This window comes from Oryx dammah, unplaced genomic scaffold (genome assembly GCF_014754425.2).
Source record: "Oryx dammah isolate SB20612 unplaced genomic scaffold, SCBI_Odam_1.1 HiC_scaffold_12, whole genome shotgun sequence".
In the NCBI taxonomy this organism is placed as follows: domain Eukaryota; kingdom Metazoa; phylum Chordata; class Mammalia; order Artiodactyla; family Bovidae; genus Oryx; species Oryx dammah.
The window spans coordinates 11757215-11776685 of NW_024070196.1; the positions used below are offsets into that span (position 1 = coordinate 11757215).

A 19471-nucleotide genomic window follows, 5' to 3' on the forward strand; every position below is an offset into this window, starting at 1 on the left:
GCCACCTGTTGTGAAGAACTGACTCATGTGAAAAGACCCTGATGCTGGCAAAGACTGAAGGCAGGAGGAAAAGGGCATGACAGAGGATAAGGTGGTTGGATGGTATCACCGACTTGATGGATGTTAGTCTGAGCAAGCTCTGGGAGTTGGTGAAGGACAGGGAAGCCTGACGTGCTGCAGTCCATGAGGTTGCAGAGTCGGACATGACCGAGTGACTGAACTGAACTGAGGGGAAGAAGTTCAGCCTGGATTGTGTACCTCTAAAGTAGAGAATTCAAACATGAAGCATTAGTGGGCGACAAAGATGAAAAGTTTCCTTTAGGCCAAGCTGCAAAAGGTGGGACCTACTGATCTGAAGAGTTTGGGTTTAAATCTGTGGATGATGGAGAATTCTTAAATGTGGTAAACACGAGAACACATGCTCAAGAATGGTCATTAAGGAAAATTATCTGATAGTATTTGTATGTCGGTGGAGTAGAGCTTGTAATCTCCATATGCTAAATAAAGAAAAGCATACAATTCCGCAGCTCAGGATATTGAATTGAAAGGAGCACAGACTGAGTCTGCTTCATTTAGAGAAAGCTTTTCCTCACTCATTTTTTCTCCCGTCCCCTCCCAGTTTGAGAGTACACACTTAGTATGTTAACTAGAGGGAGTTGCTGAGTTTTGTATCAGGGTCCTGTTTAAATCACTGAAATAAATGTATTATGTATTCTGAGTACATACTCCCTTAACTTTTTGTGTTAAAAGGAAAGAGTGGAGGCAGAGAGAACACTGAGTAGGCATTTAGATATGTCTAGACTTGGGCAAAAAAGCATCTGAAGGGGGGTGATGACAACAGTCATGGAAAACAGTGGAAAATTGGTTGTGGTGATTGATTGGTTTATTAAGACTGAGTAGAGCTCCGCTTAACTCCAAAGTTTCAAACTAGTTCATTAGGATTAAAGTGATCTATTGACAAAGATAAGTCAATTGAGAGGCAAAGTTGATTTCTTAGAAAAATACATAAATTCCGTATTAGACATGTTTAGTTTAAGGTGGTAGTCTTAGGCAGCAATGTACAGATTTGGGAATGGAGACTGGGTTTAGCAATAGAAAGTTTTAAGTGTTCTTACCCATTCAGGTTTGAAAATAAGATTGAGAAGAAGACAGGAGTAGCCAGCAAAAACTTGAATGGGTTTGTTTAAAACACAAGGTAAATTAGAATGATGCTGTACTATGACAACCAGGAGAATAGAGTGCTTTGAGAAGCAAGGGGGTAAGAAGAATGAATGCAGGGAAAAGGATGTTGAATTTGGTGACTGGGAGATTTCTGGGGATTTATAAGCTTACTGCTTTTACTAGAGGGGCTTCCCAGCTGGCTCAAGTGGTAAAGAATCCGCCCACCAATTCAGGATCCATGGGAGACCTGGGTTTGATCGCTAGGATGGGAAGATCCCCTGGAGGAGGAAATGGCAACCTACTCCAGTACTCTTGCCTGGGGAATCCCATGAACTGAGGAGCCTGGCGGGCTGCAGTCCATGGGGTTGCGAAGAGTCGGACAAGACTGAGCATGCGCAGGCAGGTACACTTTTACTAGGAGGGTCAAAAGTCAGATTCCAGGGGAGTAGAGAGGGAATGAGCTTTGGGGCCAAGGAAGTGGAGCACAGCAGTGAGCCGCAGTGATAAAGGTAGGACTATATCTTGAGGAAACAATGCTAATTTTGAGGTTAGTTATCTACATTTGTGTGTTGAATGTTTTGCCTTCTTGAGGGCAGAAATGATGCCTTATACTTTTTCTTTAATACCCTTGTGTAGTATCCTACCTATAGAAAGCATATATATTAAATGTATAGATTAGTGTTTTGTTTTGTTTTGTTTTTTTAAGATGTTGAGAACTCTCCTCCTTTGTACATAGAAGGGAAGGGGCCAGAAGAGAGGGAAAGATTGAAAAAGCTAGAAAGATTGAAAATACCCGAGAGGGCTTATCACTAGTCTTGGTGGCAAGGAATATAGAAGGCAGAGGCTGGAGAAACAGGCTTTGCTAAAGTTGTTGTCCCTGGATTCAGGAATAACTTAATCCTAGATAAGCGGTTTTGTGAGTTTGGTTGTATCACTTAACTCCTTTCTTAACTTCAGTTTTCAGAAAGAGAATGGTAGTATTTATCTTAAATACTCATGAGGGATAAATGAGTAAAGTGTCTATTGTCTAGAACAGTATCTATTACAAATGGTAAAAGTCTAGTAAGTGTTAGTGAGGTTCATGGTGCTGATCGCAAGAAAGGGTGAGAGACTGGAAGTTCATAATCAGACACTACTTGAACATCATTTGGGAAAATAGATCTTAAAAGAAGACCATATTTGGGGATTCCCTGGTGGTCTAGTGGATAGGACTCTATGCTTTTGCTGCTAAGGGCCCAGGTTCAATCCCTGGTATGGAAATTATGATCCCATAAGCCACGAGGCATGGCCAAAAAAAAAAAAAAAATTGCTATATTCATGTGAATTCCACTGAAATTCCATATAAGGATTTTTCTTAAGTCTTCAGTCAAAATTAATGAAAACTTTTATTTTTTCTTATTTCAGAGCTAATATAAATTCATTTGTAAATGTTAGATAATATATTATTACAAAAGAGAATAAAAAATCACCTGTGATCCTACTTTCAAATATTAGTCAGATACTCTGTGTCCTTGATTCCTTGTATAAACTTTCCACTTTAGTTGGGCCGTTTTTTCCTTGTCTCCAGAATGTATATTCTGTATGAATGCTGAATAATGTCTTTTTATCTTTAATACTTGGATTTACTACTCATAATTTCATTTGCTTGTGATGCAATATATTTTTCTATTCTAAACTAAGAGAATAGACTTGTAATTATGATCTAAGGAGTATGTACATAATTAATAAGAACCAAATTTAGAATAGATACTAGAATTTACTACAGTGTCTGAATCTAAGAAGTATATGATTCAGTTCAGCTCAGTCACTCAGTCATGTCCGACTCTTTGTGACCCCATGGACTGCAGCACACCAGGCTTCCCTGTCCATCACCAACTCCTGGAGCTTACTCAACTCATGTCCATCCAACGATCTCATCCTCTGTCATCCCCTTCTCCTCCTGCCTTCAATCTTTCCCAGCATCAGGGTCTCTTCCAATGAGTCAGTTCTTTGCATCAGGTGGCCACAGTATTGGAGTTTCAGCTTCAACATCAGTCCTTCCAATGAACATTCAGGACCAATTGCCTTTAGGATGGACTGGTTGGATCTCCTTGCAGTATATGATTGTGTCATGCCTATTTTTACAATGATATTATAGCAACATGAAAATATCTTTTATGAGATGAAAGTTTCAGAATTGCTATTTTGTGGAAAAGAATTGGCAAATGTAAGCTTGTGTTTTTGTTAAATACATTTGAACTTTGCAAGAGGTTTTTTAAAACATATATGTAACTTTATTTATTTATTTTTGGTTAAACTGAGCCTTTGTTGCTGCTGAGGTTTTTCTCTAGTTTTGGTGATGGATTCTACTGACTAGTTGAGGTACATGGATGTCTCATTGCAGTACTGGCTCTTGTTTCAAGCTCTAGGGTGTTGGGGTTCAGTAATTGCAGCATGTGGGCTCAGTAGTTTTGGCTCCCAGGCAAGAGCTCAATAGCTGTGGCACACAAGCTTAGTTGCTGCAGGGCATGTGGGATCTCCCCAGATCAGGGATTGAACCTATGTCTCTTTTGTTGGTTTTCGGATTCTTTACCACTGAGCGACCATGGAAGCCCTTCAAGAGGTTTTAAAGTTTTATTTTTGTCAAAAGCCTTCCTATAAAACATATAAGGAAAAGATACCTGAAAATAACTAAGCTTATATACACTTACCAAATGATAAACTGGGTTATTTTCGATCACCACACTCACCATAATCTGACTGTTTTTTGAACTGTATAAGAGCTTAAATAATTTTCAAAATGAGATCACTCAAATCTGTGGCATGGAGTGAGAGTTTCTACTAAGCCGCGTTGGCTCATACAGAATTGTCTGAACTCGACAGAACGTGTGCCCCAATAAATGTTCTCCTAGCTCTGCTGTTTTAGAATGAATGTAGTGAAAATTTTATAATTGGAAAAAAAAGAAACCTACTTATAATTGCTTTTTGTCTTCTATTTCAGGTTGCAGACAGTAGGTTGCATGCCTCCACCTGTGTCTTCTGCGGTGATATTAACCAAGGCAGTTGGTGGAAACGAGGTAAGTCATGGGGCTAGTGTTTTTAAACATACGTGGGTGCTATCCTTTTATTTTATATTTTATTTTATGACAAAGGAATCACATCACAGAAAATGCATAACTGTAGCAGCTTATGAAAGAAGTGGGTAGATTCATGTGTTAGAAAGAGGCTAAAATTGACAATAATGAGTGGAATTTAGGATTTCAAGGAGAAGAGCAAGGGAGGTGAATGAAACAGAGATAGATCATGATTTTTCTACTTCAGTGAGAAATGAGGAGACAGAGGACAAGGAATCCAAGCCAAGGGGCTTTTACATCCAAGACTCGTGAACTGAGGACACCCGCTATGGTCATTCCTCAGCTCTTAAAAAAATTTAGGCCAAACTACGGTCATGGAAAAAGGGTCAGTAAAAGTTTAATGGCAGGTGAAGATGGTATTAAATAAGGAGAAATGATGCCAGGTTTTTAAGATGAGTTCAGAGAAATTATCCAACTCCTGGGGAACCGTAGCCAAAGAGGAGTGCTTATGTATCGGGATGGCAGTAGTCCATTGTGGGACCTACTTATAGGTGGTTCTTCTTGGCTGAGAGGCCCTGCGACTTTGTACTGAGGGACTCTGCTTTGTAGTCGCTCATTTCTCCTGATATCTTATCATTCAGAAAACAATACAAATTAAAACCTTTTTTAATTAATTCATGTACTTTTGGCTGTGCTGGGTCTCTGTTGCTGCGTGGACTTTCTCTAGCTGCGGCGAGCCGGGGCAGTTCTCTGGTTGCGGTGGCTTCTCTTGTCGCAGAGCACGGGCTCAGTGGTTACGGCTTTCAGGCTCTACAGCTCGTGGTCAGGAGTCGTGGCACGCAGACTTAGTTGCCCTGCAGCACGCGGGATCTTCCCAGACCTGGGATTGAACCTGTGTCCCGTGCATTGGCAGGTGGATTCTTAACCACTCGACCATCAGGGTAGTCCAAGAAAAGAATACTTTTGAATGAGGCAGGATATATGTAGTTTTAATTGGGGGATAATTGCTTTGCAATATTGGGTTGGTTTCTGTCATATATAGGCATGAGTCAGCCATAGGTATACATATATCCCCTCCCTCTTGAATCTGTTTTACCTCCCATGCTCACTGTGATTTTTATTTAATTTGCATTACCCAGTGACTAATAATGGTGAGCATTTTTATCTTTCCATGTGCTTATTTGTTATCTATGTCTTCTTTTGGGAGATGTCTACTAAAATTTTGCTTTTTACAAAATTGAGTGTTTTGCTTTCTTATTGATGAGCTTTGAGAATTCTATATTCTGGATACAAGACCTTCATTTTATATATATATATATATATATATATATATATATGCTTTGTAAATGTTTTTCCCAGTCTGGTTTGTCTTTCATTTTCTAAGCAGTGTCCCTTGAAGAGCAGAATGGTGGTGAAGAAACTAATAGGTGGTTGGATTCTGTATTTATTGAGTTGGCCAAAAAGTTCATTTGGGTTTTTCCGTAATGTATTTTGAAGGCACAGGATATGCTGATGGATTTGGATGTAAGGTGTGAGAGAAAGAAAGGATCGAGAGTGATTTCAAGGTTTTTGACTGAGCAGCTGGAAGGATGGAGTTTGCTGACATGGAGAAGAGTGCTGTGTGACAGCAGATATGTGGGGTTGTTTAGTCTGGGTAGCCACAGTATACTGTGATAACTAAGAACTGCAAAATCTCAGTTAAGCATAAAGGGTTATTTCTTGCTAATGGTACCTGTCCCATGTGGGTCAGTGGGAAGATCTTTGCCATTACTAAGGAAACCTGGTTAGTGGAGGCTTATATTTTGAAGGTACATCATCTGGATGGAGCACAAAGCATTTTAGGTGTGCCATAGCAGAGATAAAGAGATTCAGTTCAGTTCAGTTCAGTCACTCAGTCATGTCCGACTCTTTGCGACCCCATGAATTGCAGCACACCAGGCCTCCCTGTCCATCACCAACTCCCAGAGTTCACCCAAACTCATGTGCATCAAGTCAGTGATGCCATCCAGCCATTTCATCCTCTGTCATCCCCTTCTCCTCCTGCCCTTAATCCCTCCCAGCATCAGGGTCTTTTCCAATGAGCTTAGAGAATCACAAATGGACTTTTTATTTTTCGGTTGGAAGTGATATGTGGTGCTTCTGCTCACATTACATTGGCCAGAACAAGTCATGTGGTCTTACCATATTCCTGTGCCCTCAAGGAGAGGGGAGCTGGATTGATGAACACTTGTAATGTCAGCCATATGGTAAACATGGAGAACTTTTTTTTTTTTTTGGTATGTTGAGATGCCTATTACATATCCAGTTGAAGATGTCAGTGAGCAATTATAGATACAAGGGTTGAGAGTTGAGGTACTGGCCTAAACCTGGAGATGTAAATTAGGGCATCATCAATGAATAAATGATATTTAAAGCCAAGATTGTGTATGAGATTCCACAGACAGAAGAGAGCAAAGGTTCAAGGATTGAGCCTGCAGACCCTCCGACATTAAGAGGTTAAGGCAATGAGGAATAAGCAGCAAAGGCAACAGAGAGAATATAATTAATGAGATTGAGGGAAAAACAAGAGAGCATGGTATCCAGGAAGCCAGGTGAAGAAGGGGTTTGAAGGAGGAGGATATGATGAGTGGTGTTAGATTCTGACACCAATGCTTCCCAGATGGAGCTTGTGGTAAAAAACCTGTCTGCCAATGCAGGAGACTTAAGACACTTGGGTTCGATCCCTGGGTAGGGAAGATCCCCCTGGAGGAGGGCATGGCAATCCACTGTAATATGCTTGCCTGGAGAACCCATAGGCAGAGGAACCTGGTGTGGTACAGTCTGTAGGGTCCCAAAGAACTGGACATGACTGAAGCGACTTAACATGTATGCATGTCAGATTCTGCTGATGGGAGCTGTGTAAATGAATTCTGAGAATTTACCGTTAAATTAAGCTATGCAGAGGTTACTGTTAACCTTTAACAGACTGGTTTTGGTAGAGGGCAGGGGCAAAAGCTTGTTTGGAGTAGGCTTAAGGAAAACAGGAAGAGAAGAATTAGAGACAAGAAGTATAGACTGTGGTTATGATGTCCTTTGTGATGAAAAGGAATAGAGAAATGGGGCTATTTTTAGAGAGGGATGTGTGGTCAAGATTTACTGTTTCAGAAAGGATAGCATTTTCTATCATGATGGGAACTGTACAGTGGAGAGGCAGCTGTGGATTTAAGAGAGAGTGCTGGAGCAGTTTATTTGATCAAGTGAGAGAGAGTGATGTTGGGTTATATGAGCTTCAGTAGAAACAGACCATTTATTCATAATAATAGGAGGGAAGACAGAGTGCATGGCTATAGATCTGTGTAAATGGGTTGAGGGGGACACTTGGAAGTTTTATTCTGATGCCTTTTATTTTTTCATAGCACGTGAGAATGAGGGTGGGGTAAATGCTATTCATGTTTCAGATGAGAGGAGAAAATTTGGACTTGCCGTGCAGATGAGAGTGAGTCACCTGGAGAGGATGCTAGTGTTGCCAGGTAGCACCAAGGACCGGCTGAGATCAAGCCCTGCCTTTAAAGTGAAGCCAGGCATCGTGGATGTGTGTTTTCTCTAAGTGTAGGAATGAAATTGGCAGATAACTAGATTTAACCAACATCTCATTATGCCAAGAGATTCTTTCAGTTGCCACATAATTAGTGAGGTAGGGAAGTTACGAAAGTCTTGGATTAGCGCCTGCTATGATTATCTATCTATTGCCTTGAAAGAATTTGAGGAAAGGGTTAATTTGTTTAACAGTGTCATTTATCTCTTTCTAATGTGATTCCCTTAAAAACCTTTTCTTTCTCAGATGACTTTGGCCGAAGTTCAAAGATCACTCATTTTCTTGACATCAACATATGGCATTTGAACATGTATCTACGTGTTCATTCCCAGTAGATAATTAAATTATTTACATTAATGTTGCATTTCAGTAATACCGAATTTATGAACATCTTCTTTGTCTTCTAACATCATTGGTCTAGTTCTTTAATGTTTATTATGCAGTTTCATGATTATCAAGAATTTTTGAAGTCCTGGAGAGTGAGACATAATTGTTCACAAATATTGAACACTGAGCTTCAGAAAAGAAGCTTGCAAAGTCCAGTTTGGTCATATCTTCTGATATGAAGTGAATAGACTCTTTTATTTTTATATGAAATTATGGGAGAAAATGATCTGCAAAAAGATATTAGATAATTTTAAGTTTTAAGCCTTTCTAAAGTTAATTGAAGAAAGTAAGGAAACCCACTAGACTATTCAGGTATGATCTAAATCAAATCCCTTATGATTATACAATGGAAGTGACAAACAGATTCAAGGCATTAGATCTGATAGACAGAGTGCCTGAAGAACTATGGACAGAGGTTCGTGACATTGTACAGGAGACTTTGCTCAAGAACCTCCCCAAGAAAAAGAAATGCAAAAAGGCAAAATGGTTGTCTGGCAAGGCCTTACAAATACCTGTGAAAAGAAGAAAAGTGAAAGGCAAAGGAGAGAAGGAAAGATGTACTCTTTGAATGCAGAATTCCAAAGAATAGCAAGGAGAGCGAAGAAAGCCTTCCTCAGTAATCAATGCAAAGAAATAGAGGAAAACAATAGAATGGGAAAGACTAGAGATCTCTTCAAGAAAGTTAGAGTTACCAAGGGAACATTTCATGCAAAGATGGGCACAATAAAGGACAGAAACGGTATGGACCTAACAGAAGCAGAAGAGATTAAGAAGAGGTGGCAAGAATACACAGAAGCATTATACAAAAAAGGTCTTCATGACCTTGATAACCATGATGGTGTGATCACTCATCTAGAGCCAGACATCCTGGAATGTGAAGTCAAGCGCACCTTAGGAAGCATCACTACGTACAAAGCTAATGGGGGTGATGGAATTCCAGTTGAGCTATTTCAAATTCTAAAAGATGATGCTGTGAAAGTGCTGCACTCAATATGCCAGCAAATTTGGAAAACTCACCAGTGTCCACAGGACTGGAAAAGTCAGTTTTCATTCCAGTCCCAAAAAAACCAATGCCAAAGAGTGCTCAAACTACCACACAATCACACTCATCTCACATGCTAGTAAATTAATGCTCAAAATTCTCCAAGCCAGGCTTCAACAGTACATGAACTGTGAACTTCCAGGTGTTCAAGCTGGATCTAGAAAAGGCAGAGGAACCAGAGATCAACTTGCCAACATCTGTTGGATCATAGAAAAAGCAAGAGAGTTCCAGAAAAACATCTGCTTCTGCTTTATTGCCTGCACCAAAGCCTTTGACTATGTGGATCACAACAAACTGTGGACAATTCTTCAAGAGATGGGGATAGTAGACTACCTGATCTGTCTCCTGAGAAATCTGTATGCAGGTCAAGAAACAACAGTTAGAACCGGACATGGAACAACAGACTGGTTCCAAATTGGGAAAGGAGTACATCACAGCTTAATATTGTCACCTTGCTTATTTAACTTATATGCAGAGTACATCATGAGAAATGCTGGGCTGGATAAAGCACAAGCTGGAATCGAGATTGCCGGGAGAAATATCAATAACCTCAAATATGCAGATGACACCACCTTTATGGCAGAAAGCAAAGAGGAACTAAAGAACCTCTTCATGAAAGTGAAAGAGGAGAGTGAAAAAGTTGGCTTAAAGCTCAACATTCAGAAAACTAAGGTCACGGCACCTGGTCCCATCACTTCATGGCAAATAGATGGGGAACCAATGGAAACAGTGGCAGACTTTATGTTTTTGGGCTCCAAAATCACTGCAGATGGTGACTGCAGCCATGAAATTAAAAGACGCTTACTCCTTGGAAGAAAAGCTATGACCAACCTAGACAGCATATTAAAAAGCAGAGACGTTACTTTGCCAACAAAGGTCCATCTAGTCAAAGCTCTGGTTTTTCCAGTAGTCATGTATGGACGTGAGAATTGGACTGTGAAGAAAGCTGAGCGCCAAAGAATTGATGCTTTTGAACTGTGGTATTTGAGAAGACTCTTGAGAGTCCCTTGGACTGCAAGGAGGTCCAACCAGTCCATCCTAAAGAAAATCAGTCCTGAATGTTCATTGGAAGGAATGATGTTGAAGCTGAAGCTCCAATACTATGGCCATCTGATGCAACGAACTGACTCAATGGAAAAGACCCTGATGCTGGGAAAGATTGAAGGCAGGAGGAGAAGGGGACAACAGAGGATGAGATGGTTGGATGGCATCACTGACTTGATGGACATGAGTTTGAGTAAGCTCCGGGAGTTCGTGATGGACAGGGAAGCCTGATGTGCTGCATTCCTGGGGTCACAAAGAGTCGGACATGACTGAGCGACTGAACTGAACTGAACTGAACTGAAAATACTGTTATAAGGTAACTGAGGGTAGGCTATTGTTGAAATAGATGTACGGAAGGCTTACTCTTTTGTACTGTATATTAGTAAAATCTTATCTAAGGATAGAAGGAGAAATTTTTGGTGCCTGTACATGAAAAGATTGAAAAGTTGAGTCCAGTGTTGCGTGCCACTAGGTGAAGATTTCGATTCCATTCACTGTGATTGTCTGCTCTGCCTTGTACACAGCAGCTCTGTACCCACACAAGTACCTGCCCTGGGTACATTTCCATGTTGCCATGTTCTTTCCAACTGACCATGCTTTGTCGTGTTTGTACATGGAAGAAAACATTTTTCCTTCTAGATTCTGTTATTTCTTGACATTGACTTTATGATCTCACATACTTATATATACATCTTTAATACTTGTATTTAGCATATGCTCTCATGGGTTAAAATGTGTCACTGTGTAGCCTATTTCTATTTAATGATTTGGGGGATGTATGCAGATACAGTAGTGTCATTTGAAATGATTCTGTTCATTTATTTTGTAAAGTTATTATATAATTTAGGAGGAATTTTTTTCTGTTACTTATATACCTCTCATTGTAAATGCCTTTTCCATAAGACTGGTGGTTACAGAGAAGGTTTTGTCATGAGTTGAAAGTTATTGCATCCCTTAAACTCACCTCTTGCCCTTTGGTGAGAATAGCCTTATTACTTTTTGGTAAAATTAAAGAACAATTTCTGTTTTGATAACTTACATTGTTGTTTCAGTGAGCCAACTATAATCATTCCAGTGGCCGCGGGCACTCAGCGTGTGTGCAGAGCAGTGCGTGTATGCTAGAATGCCAGCACACCCTTGTGTTAGAGGGAGACTGTTTAAGGGTGTAGCTGACTGACAGTCTTATTTTGTGGCTTTTAAATTTTAAATTACTTTCATTTAAATATTAGAAACTTGGTTAGCTTCTTTTTTGTAATTGTTATTTATTCATTCCAGTGTTTGAAATGTGATTTTTCAAACTCCAGGGTTGTAGAGTGTGCTGTTCACATGGTCTGACTGGTGGTGATGGTGAGTATGTGTGTGTATGTATATGTGTGCATGAAGTTTTAGTTCCTTTTTTGAATAATAGAGAAAGGGATGACTTGGTGAACCCTATTTTCATTGTCAGGTATAAAAAAGAAGAAAGATCAAAATGTTCTCTCTTCTATTCTAACTTGTGAGACACAGGATAAACATATTTTCTTTTTTTTTTTAAACTGTATACATTTCTGTTCCAACTGTAAAATTTGGTGGTAAAAGACATGGTTTTTTCCCTCCAAAAGCCTTACATAGGTTTTAAGCCTTATAGGATTTTCTAAGAGAATCATTGCACTCAAATTCGAGTTACTTCTACCTTTTAGTAACTACCACAGGGATTTCTTAAAGAAGTTTCTTTAAAAAAACAAAACTGGAAAATAATTTCCTGAGTTTGGAGAGAAAGTATTATGTGGTTTTCATGTTGTTGTTACAGAAGTATTTTTATTTCATTTGACACTTATATTGTTGTTTAATGAAAAAGCAAGAGGGGTAAGTGTTTGGGAAAAGATACACTGTTTTTTTACCTTGATATTTCATTTTTTTGCAAGCTGAAGAAAGGAAGGATTCAGCTAAAAGCCATTCCTCAAAATATGAAGTAAATATGAAGTCTTAATTCCTGAGTAAATTTCCAAAGCTGCATAACTTTGTAAAATTGTGTGAGTTTGGGTGATGAACCAAGTAGGAGAGAAATATAATCAGGGATTTCTTCCCTCAAATATTTGAAGGAAAAAAAGAAATGAAAAGCATTATAAATTATAGACAGAGCAAGTTAGGAAGAAATTTCTAGGCATATCTGAGAGTAATATTTTATGTTAAATACTTTGTTGTCTGTGTTAAGGCTAAACCTGATAATTTGAACCATGAAAATAAGACACCATCACCACTAAAGCAGTATATTAATTATAGGCATGTTATTTATGTTGGTTTATTTTTTTGTTTGTCTCTCAAAGTGAATTCTGTAGATCGCCCATATCTGCAATACCTGGGGTGATTAGGAAAAAAAAAGAAAATCCCTTATCTCCACTTTAGACCTGTTGAATTAAAATGTATAGTCGATAGGCCTCAGGATTTTCGTCCTTCTTCTTTCTTTCCTTTATTAAAATTATGAAATAGCATACCTACAGAAGGTACATAAAACATAAATACAGTTTAAGGCATAATAATAAACACCTCTGTGCCCACCGTTCAGCTTTAGAAATAGGATATAGTCAGTAGTAGTTCAGCACTCTCTTCATGTAGGCAGTGCCTTCTACCATAGGGAGTCAAAAAGGAGACTAAGATTTGGGGCCTGCCTTCCAGAAAGCTTTGATGGAGTGTGATGTTACACTATTCAACCTTTATTTCATGGTATAAACCTCAAAAAAATAGGCAAAACAGACTAGAATGGCTTTACATTGTCCCACATCATTAAAATCATGGTTTTCCTTCTTTAGTTTAAAAAAATTCCAAGAGGTACCCCAAATGAGTTCAGCCTCCTTCAGCTGTGTGGGGCAGCCTGCAGTTCCATTTGGGATCTGGACTGTGTTTGTTCCTGTAGGCATTTAGGGTATCTGCTTGTTTAGTTAAGATGGTGGGCTTCTTTTACTATAAATAGATTTAGCTGACATTTTTGTTGTATTTTTAGTTAGTGGGCGCAAGGATTTTAGAACCCTTTGATAGTCATACAGAATTCTAAGTACATTTTAAAGAAAAGTTTTGATTTCAGGTATGGTACAAAGGTGACAAGTTGAAAGAGTGTGTGTGTGTGTGTGTATGTGCGTGTGTGCATGCACGCATGTGCGCTTAATTTCAGCAATAGGGTTATTGCCCAAATCTCTTCAAAGAAAACTTAAGAGTGTCTCCTGAGCAAAGAAAATTATTACGTGTGGTGAACTCTTTAAGTCATTGACGAAGGTCATGGCAGTCTGAGTGTATTTAAAAAAGGTTTTCTATCTGCTTGGAAAGCAAATGAAGCACTCATTATGAACTTAAAAATGATAGCTATGAGAAGATTTTTGCTAGAGGTGAAAGATCAAGATCATCACAGCCCAAACGGAGCTGGAAAGTTCAATTTCTGGCTGATCAGCAAGGCATGAAACATTTCAGGGTTATTTTGCATTATCAGTGGGGAGTTGATCTTGCTAATCCAATGCATGAAGGTAAGATTCACTGAAACATTTATAAAGGCATTTAGAGTAGATCTGATCAGCAGAGAGAAGACTTGAGGTGAGAAGAAATCTGATCTGTCAGTCACTGTCTTAGCTTCAGCTGTCACTGGGCTTCGGTGTGCCTTGCCTTTCTCTTCTGTGAAATGGACTTGATCACTGCCTTTGCTGGGCTTCCCACATAGCACTAGTGGTAAAGAACTTGCCTGCTACTGCAGGAGACAGAGGAGATGCAGGTTCAATCCCTGGGTCGAGAAAATCCCCTGGAGGAGGACATGGCGACCCACTCCGGTATTCTTGCCTAGAGAATCCCATGAACAGAGGAGCCCGGAAGATGAGATTGCAGAGTGGGACACAACTGAAGCGGCTTAGTACACACACACTGCCTTTGCTTGGAGTGAGAGTTTAATGGTTTTCTGGAGCAATCTTGTATAGCCTGAAAATGGCTGTCAATGTTGAGCACTCTAGCAAGCTGGCCTGTTTGTACTTTCTACGCTCCAGCCATTTTTGAGGGCTCCAAAATCACTGCAGATGGTGACTGCAGCCACAAAACTAAAAGACCCTTACTCATTGGAAGAAAAGTTATGACCAACCTAGACGGCATATTAAAAAGCAGAGACATTACTTTGCCAACAAAGGTCCATCTAGTTAAGGCTATGTTTTTTCCAATAGTCAAGTATGGATATGAGAGTTGAACTATAAAGAAAGCTGAGTGCTGAAGAATTGATGCTTTTGAACTGTGGTGTTGGAGAAGACTCTTGAGAGTCCCTTGGACTGCAAGGAGATCCAACCAGTCCATCCTAAAGGAGATTAGTCCTGGGTGTTCATTGGAAGGACTGATGTTGAAGCTGAAACTCCAATACTTTGGCCACCTGATGGGACAAACTGACTCAATGGAAAAGACCCTGATGCTGGGAAAGATTGAAGGTGGGAGGAGAAGAGGACGACAGAGGATGAGATAGTTGGATGACATCACTGACTCAATGGACATGTTTGAGTAAACTCTGGGAGTTGGTGATGGACAGGGAAGCCTGGCATGCTCCAGTCCATGGGGTCACAAAGAGTCAGACACCACTCAGTGACTGAACTGAACTAAACTGAACACTCCAGCCTCCTAGGCTCTCTGGGAAACAGTAACAGTGTTCCCTCTTTGACAGATGAAAGAACAGAAGTCATAGCAGCAAGGAATTCCATGTCCATATGCATCTTCTATTTCTACCTTTTATCTTTAGTCTCATTTTCTGGATTGGGTTAACATTCTTACGAGTCCTTGAACGAGTTAACTGTGTTTGTTTGAAGCTGCTATACAACTGGCTTGAAACATATCCAGATTTCCCAAGATTCTTTGTGTAGCTTAGAATTCCTTCATCTCTTTATGCCTCAAATTAGAATTCCTCATACCTTAATACCTCTCAAATTGTCTTCCTTTTCTACCACTCTAACCAAATGAGTCCTCTCAATGGTTGGCCGTGGAATCTGTTCACCAAATGCAGGGGCCAGTTCTCCGTTCTCACCCTTCGTGACCTGACGGCAGCCTGTGACCCTGTGGCTACTTGCCTCCAAATTCCTTTTCCTTCTCTGACCCTCTTCTCTCCTCATTCTGCTCCTACATCTCTCATCTCTCCTTTTCCTATCTAGCTCCTCTCCCATATGAATGGGAGAGTCTTCCAGGGACTTGATCTTGAAACACCCTGTTCCACATTGCTAGAGTCCTGTTTCTGACTCTTGTCTCCATCTTTGGGTCCTGCTCTGCCTCGGATCCAAGGACCAGTCCTGATCTTGTGTAAGAAGTACTTAAAACAACACCAGCTGGACGTGCTGAGGCTAAGCATCACCACCTGTGTGGACCTTTTAGCCAAGGATACACTTGCCAGGCAATCAGAGCAGGTATTTGATTCCTCCTTTTGCTGCTGCTCACCCAGTAGTGCTCACCAGGTAAGCCCTGGATCTCTCTGAGCCTTGGTTTTCTCATTTGTGGAGCAATAGTATTTGCATCCTTATTTCATAGGATTGCTTACAAGGACCTCATGAAATCATATGCAGAAGTACTTACAAGTTGTGAGGGAATGTATCAAGCAGGCATCAGCATTATCTTCATTGTAGAGGTTTGTCACTGATGAAATCACCTAGTTTAGAGAGTCATTATCATTGCTTCCTCAAAGTTTGCTCTAAGTTCATTCATATACTCTATTTTTTTTTCTTCTGAACTTTTTATTTTTTATTGGGGTATAGCTGCTTAACAGTGTTGTGATAGTTTCAGCTGAACAGTGAAGGGACTCAGCCATACGTATACTTGTATCCATTCTGTCCCAAACCCACCTCCCATCCAGGCTGCCACGTAACATTGAGCGGAGTTCCCTGTGCTACACAACAGGTCTTTCGACCCACTTTAAATATAGCTGTGTGTATATGACCATCCCAAACTCCCTAACTGTTCCTTCCCTCCTGGCAACCTTCAGTTTGTTTTCTAAGTCTGTGCGTGTTTTTTTGTTTTGTAAGTAAGTTCATTGGTGTCATTTTTTTTTCAGATTCCACATATAAGGGGTGCCATATGATATTTCTCCTCTATCTGATTTTTCACTCACTATGACACTCTCTAGGCCCACCATGTTGCTGCCAGTGGCATTATTTCTTCCTTTTTAATGGCTGACTAATATTCCTTTGTATATATTTACCACATCTTCTTTATCCATTCTTCTATCAGTGGACATTTAGGTTGCTTCCATGTCTTGGCTGTTGTAAACAGTGCTGCAGTGAACATTGGGGTGAATGTATCCTTTCAGATCATGTCCTTTTTTTTTTTTTTCCTGGATACATGCCCAAGAGTGGGATTGCAGGGTCATCTGGTAGCTCTATTTTTATTTTCTTAAGGAACCTCCATACTGTTCTCCATAGTGGTTGTAACAGCTTACATTCCTGCCAACAGTGTAGGAGGGTTCCCTTCTCTGCACATCCTTTCCAGCATTTATTCTTTGTAGATATTTTGATGATATCTATTCTGGCCGGTGTAAGGTGATACCTCATTGTAGCTTTGATTTACATTTTTCTAATCATTGGTGATGTTGGAAATCTTTTCATGTGTCTGTTGGCCATCTGTATGCATTCATTTATTCTATTCATTAATCACTTAAAATATATGTTGAATGCTTGTTATAGCTTCCTACATTATGGTACCTTCATATAATTGTCATTTGAGTAAGTAATATAAAACATAAACCATAAATGGCAACATGAGGATGGGATTTAAGTAAATTTACAAGATGGCAGATTTTTAAATAAATGTAAAAAACTGGGTAATTCCAGTTTGTTAGTTTGTATCATAGGTCCTTAACACTTTTGTATAAATATTTCTTACTATAATATGGAATATTCATTTTAGATATCCAAGATTACTCCCTCTGGGAATTAAAGGGCACAGGAAGTCAAATTAGTTATGGAAAGATTGCTTTGGGAATTTAGAACCAGATAAAGGGGATTGAACAGGCTTGTTGTGGGATGTTTCCTCTAAAGTATAAAGCCTGGAAAACCATCCCAGTTCCATTCCAACTGACAAATAGACCACAGAAACAATCAGCTACCACGTGTCCTTTGAACAGTTCTTCATAAACATTGGACATTTGTTATCTAGTTATTGTTCAATATCAGATTGTTTGTATATGTTATGAATAACAAAATTTTTTAATAATTCAATTTGTTTCTATTGTTACATTTTAATAATCAAACTTTCTTTTTTAGGGAGGTACTCTGGGTCCATTAATGATTTTGAGGAAACAGTAGTCTAAACAACTATACATTCATAGCTTTTTTCTTAGTTAATCTTATTTGATTAATGTTCCTATTTGTTATATCATAGTACAGAAAATTTGATTATTTGTACCTTCCTTTCCAAATTGTGGGCAGGTACCGTTTTTAGGTTCTTTGGCTTATATGTGCATTGACTATCTGCCAGTTACATATATATTTATATATATTTATAAAGTTGTTACTATTGAAACAGAAATATAGTCTCAGTAATTTTTTCAACCATGGAGTTATAGGAATATTCATCAGTTACATCTGAGAAGACTTTATCTCTTCTCTCAGCCTCACTGCTCATTAGCTCTTTGATTTTGGGTGTTCTTTTTCAGCTTTTTCATCAGTTGTATATAGGCAAGGTTGTTTAACATGAACATACTTTGAGAAAAAATATTTATGAGGCCCTATATAAGTAAGAGGAAGTAATCTGTCATTTTAAGCTGTTGCTTCTTACTGACATATGATCTACTTTATTGCATCAATTGTGGATCTTTATTCTTTCTCAGTTTACTCCCCCTATGAGATTATCCACCTAGTAACAGAATTACATTACCCATTTATCTTTCACGTGAAAGTGTTTAGCATCTATCTGTCTATAAGAGTCAAGTATAATCTCTATTGCAATGCTACAAACTCTGGAAATGACTCTTTTAAACTTTACTTTCGTTGAGCATCTTTTCATGTGTTTGTTAGCCATCCATATGTCTTCTTTGGAGAAATGTCTATTTAGTTCTTTGGCCCATTTTTTGATTGGGTCGTTTATTTTTCTGGAATTGAGCTGCAGGAGTTGCTTGAACGCATGTACACCCGTGGTGGATTCATGTCAATGTATGGCAAAACCAATACAGAATTGTAAAGTAAAATAAAAAATAAATTAAAAAACAAACAAACAAAAAAACTTTACTTTCCTTATGAAGATATCAAACTGTGTCTTCTAAGCATCTAATGAGAACATCTTGCTTAGTGCAGTTAAGATTTTTCAAGCAATTATTCATGACCAAGAACACTTGGACCCAAACTAATGGTCTGAATATATTGAGTGAACTGAGTTGCATTCTAATCAAGTGCCAAAGTATTAGACCTGCAGGGCCCTTTAAATGAGTGATTTTCATTAAAGTGCACACACACACAATCCACAGCTAGAAATGGAAAAGTTTCTTGTGTAATGCACTTTCTCTGCTCCCTCTCATGCCTTCTCCCCTTCACCTTCCTTCTCTTCCTCCACCTCCACCTCTCTTTCCCTTCCTTTTCCTTCACTTTCTTTAATTTTGGAAAAGAAATGCCATTTCACTAAATTGATCTTGTGAACTACAGTTTGAAAAACACTACCCTAAGCTGTAGTGGAAATGTGCCATCCCCATTTCCTCCTGAGCAACTTTGATCCTCTGGACAGACTTTCCAGCTTTTGGTGTATTCTCCAGGAGATTCCTGGCTTCCTGTTACTTGCAGACAGTTCCTTTGGTGTTGGCCCTCAGACCCGTTTGAGAACTTTGTGTTCCTGAGAAAATCTCCTGGTGCTCATGGTCAGCTCACTTGACCAGCCTGTTTCCTTAATAGGGACCTCCTCCTCATCTTCCAATATCTGCCAGGGCAAGTCCTGCCCATCAGTCAAGGCCCAGCTCAAATTACCATTTCCCTCTCAAGAAGGAGGGCTTCCCAGGTGGCTCAGTGGTAAAAAAAAAAAAAAAAAAAAAATCCACCTGCCAATGCAGGAGACGTAGAGATGCAGGTGCAATCTCTGGGTTGGGAAGATCCCTGGAGAAGGAAATGGCAACCCACTCCAGTATTCTTATCTGGGAAATTCCATGGACAGAGGGAGACTGGCGGGCTACAGCCCACCCGGTTGTAAAGAATCGGGTACGACTTAGCGACCAAACAACTAAAACAAACAGCTCTCAAGAAGGCTGGCAGATGT

At 39.5% G+C, this 19471-nt stretch overlaps 1 protein-coding gene across 5 annotated transcripts in view; it reads left to right on the forward strand.

Annotated features, from left to right (window-relative positions):
• SLC10A7 (solute carrier family 10 member 7) overlaps positions 1 to 19471 on the forward strand; it is a 305184-nt gene that overhangs the window by 23723 nt on the left and 261990 nt on the right. For all 5 annotated transcript variants that reach the window (XR_005722881.1, XM_040250419.1, XM_040250422.1 and 2 more), the window contains one exon: positions 4142 to 4217. Coding sequence is in view for 4 of the 5 variants with exons in the window: in XM_040250419.1 (XP_040106353.1) it covers positions 4142 to 4217 (76 nt within the window). In the remaining variant the exon portion in view is untranslated. The remainder of the gene's footprint in view (positions 1 to 4141; positions 4218 to 19471) is intronic.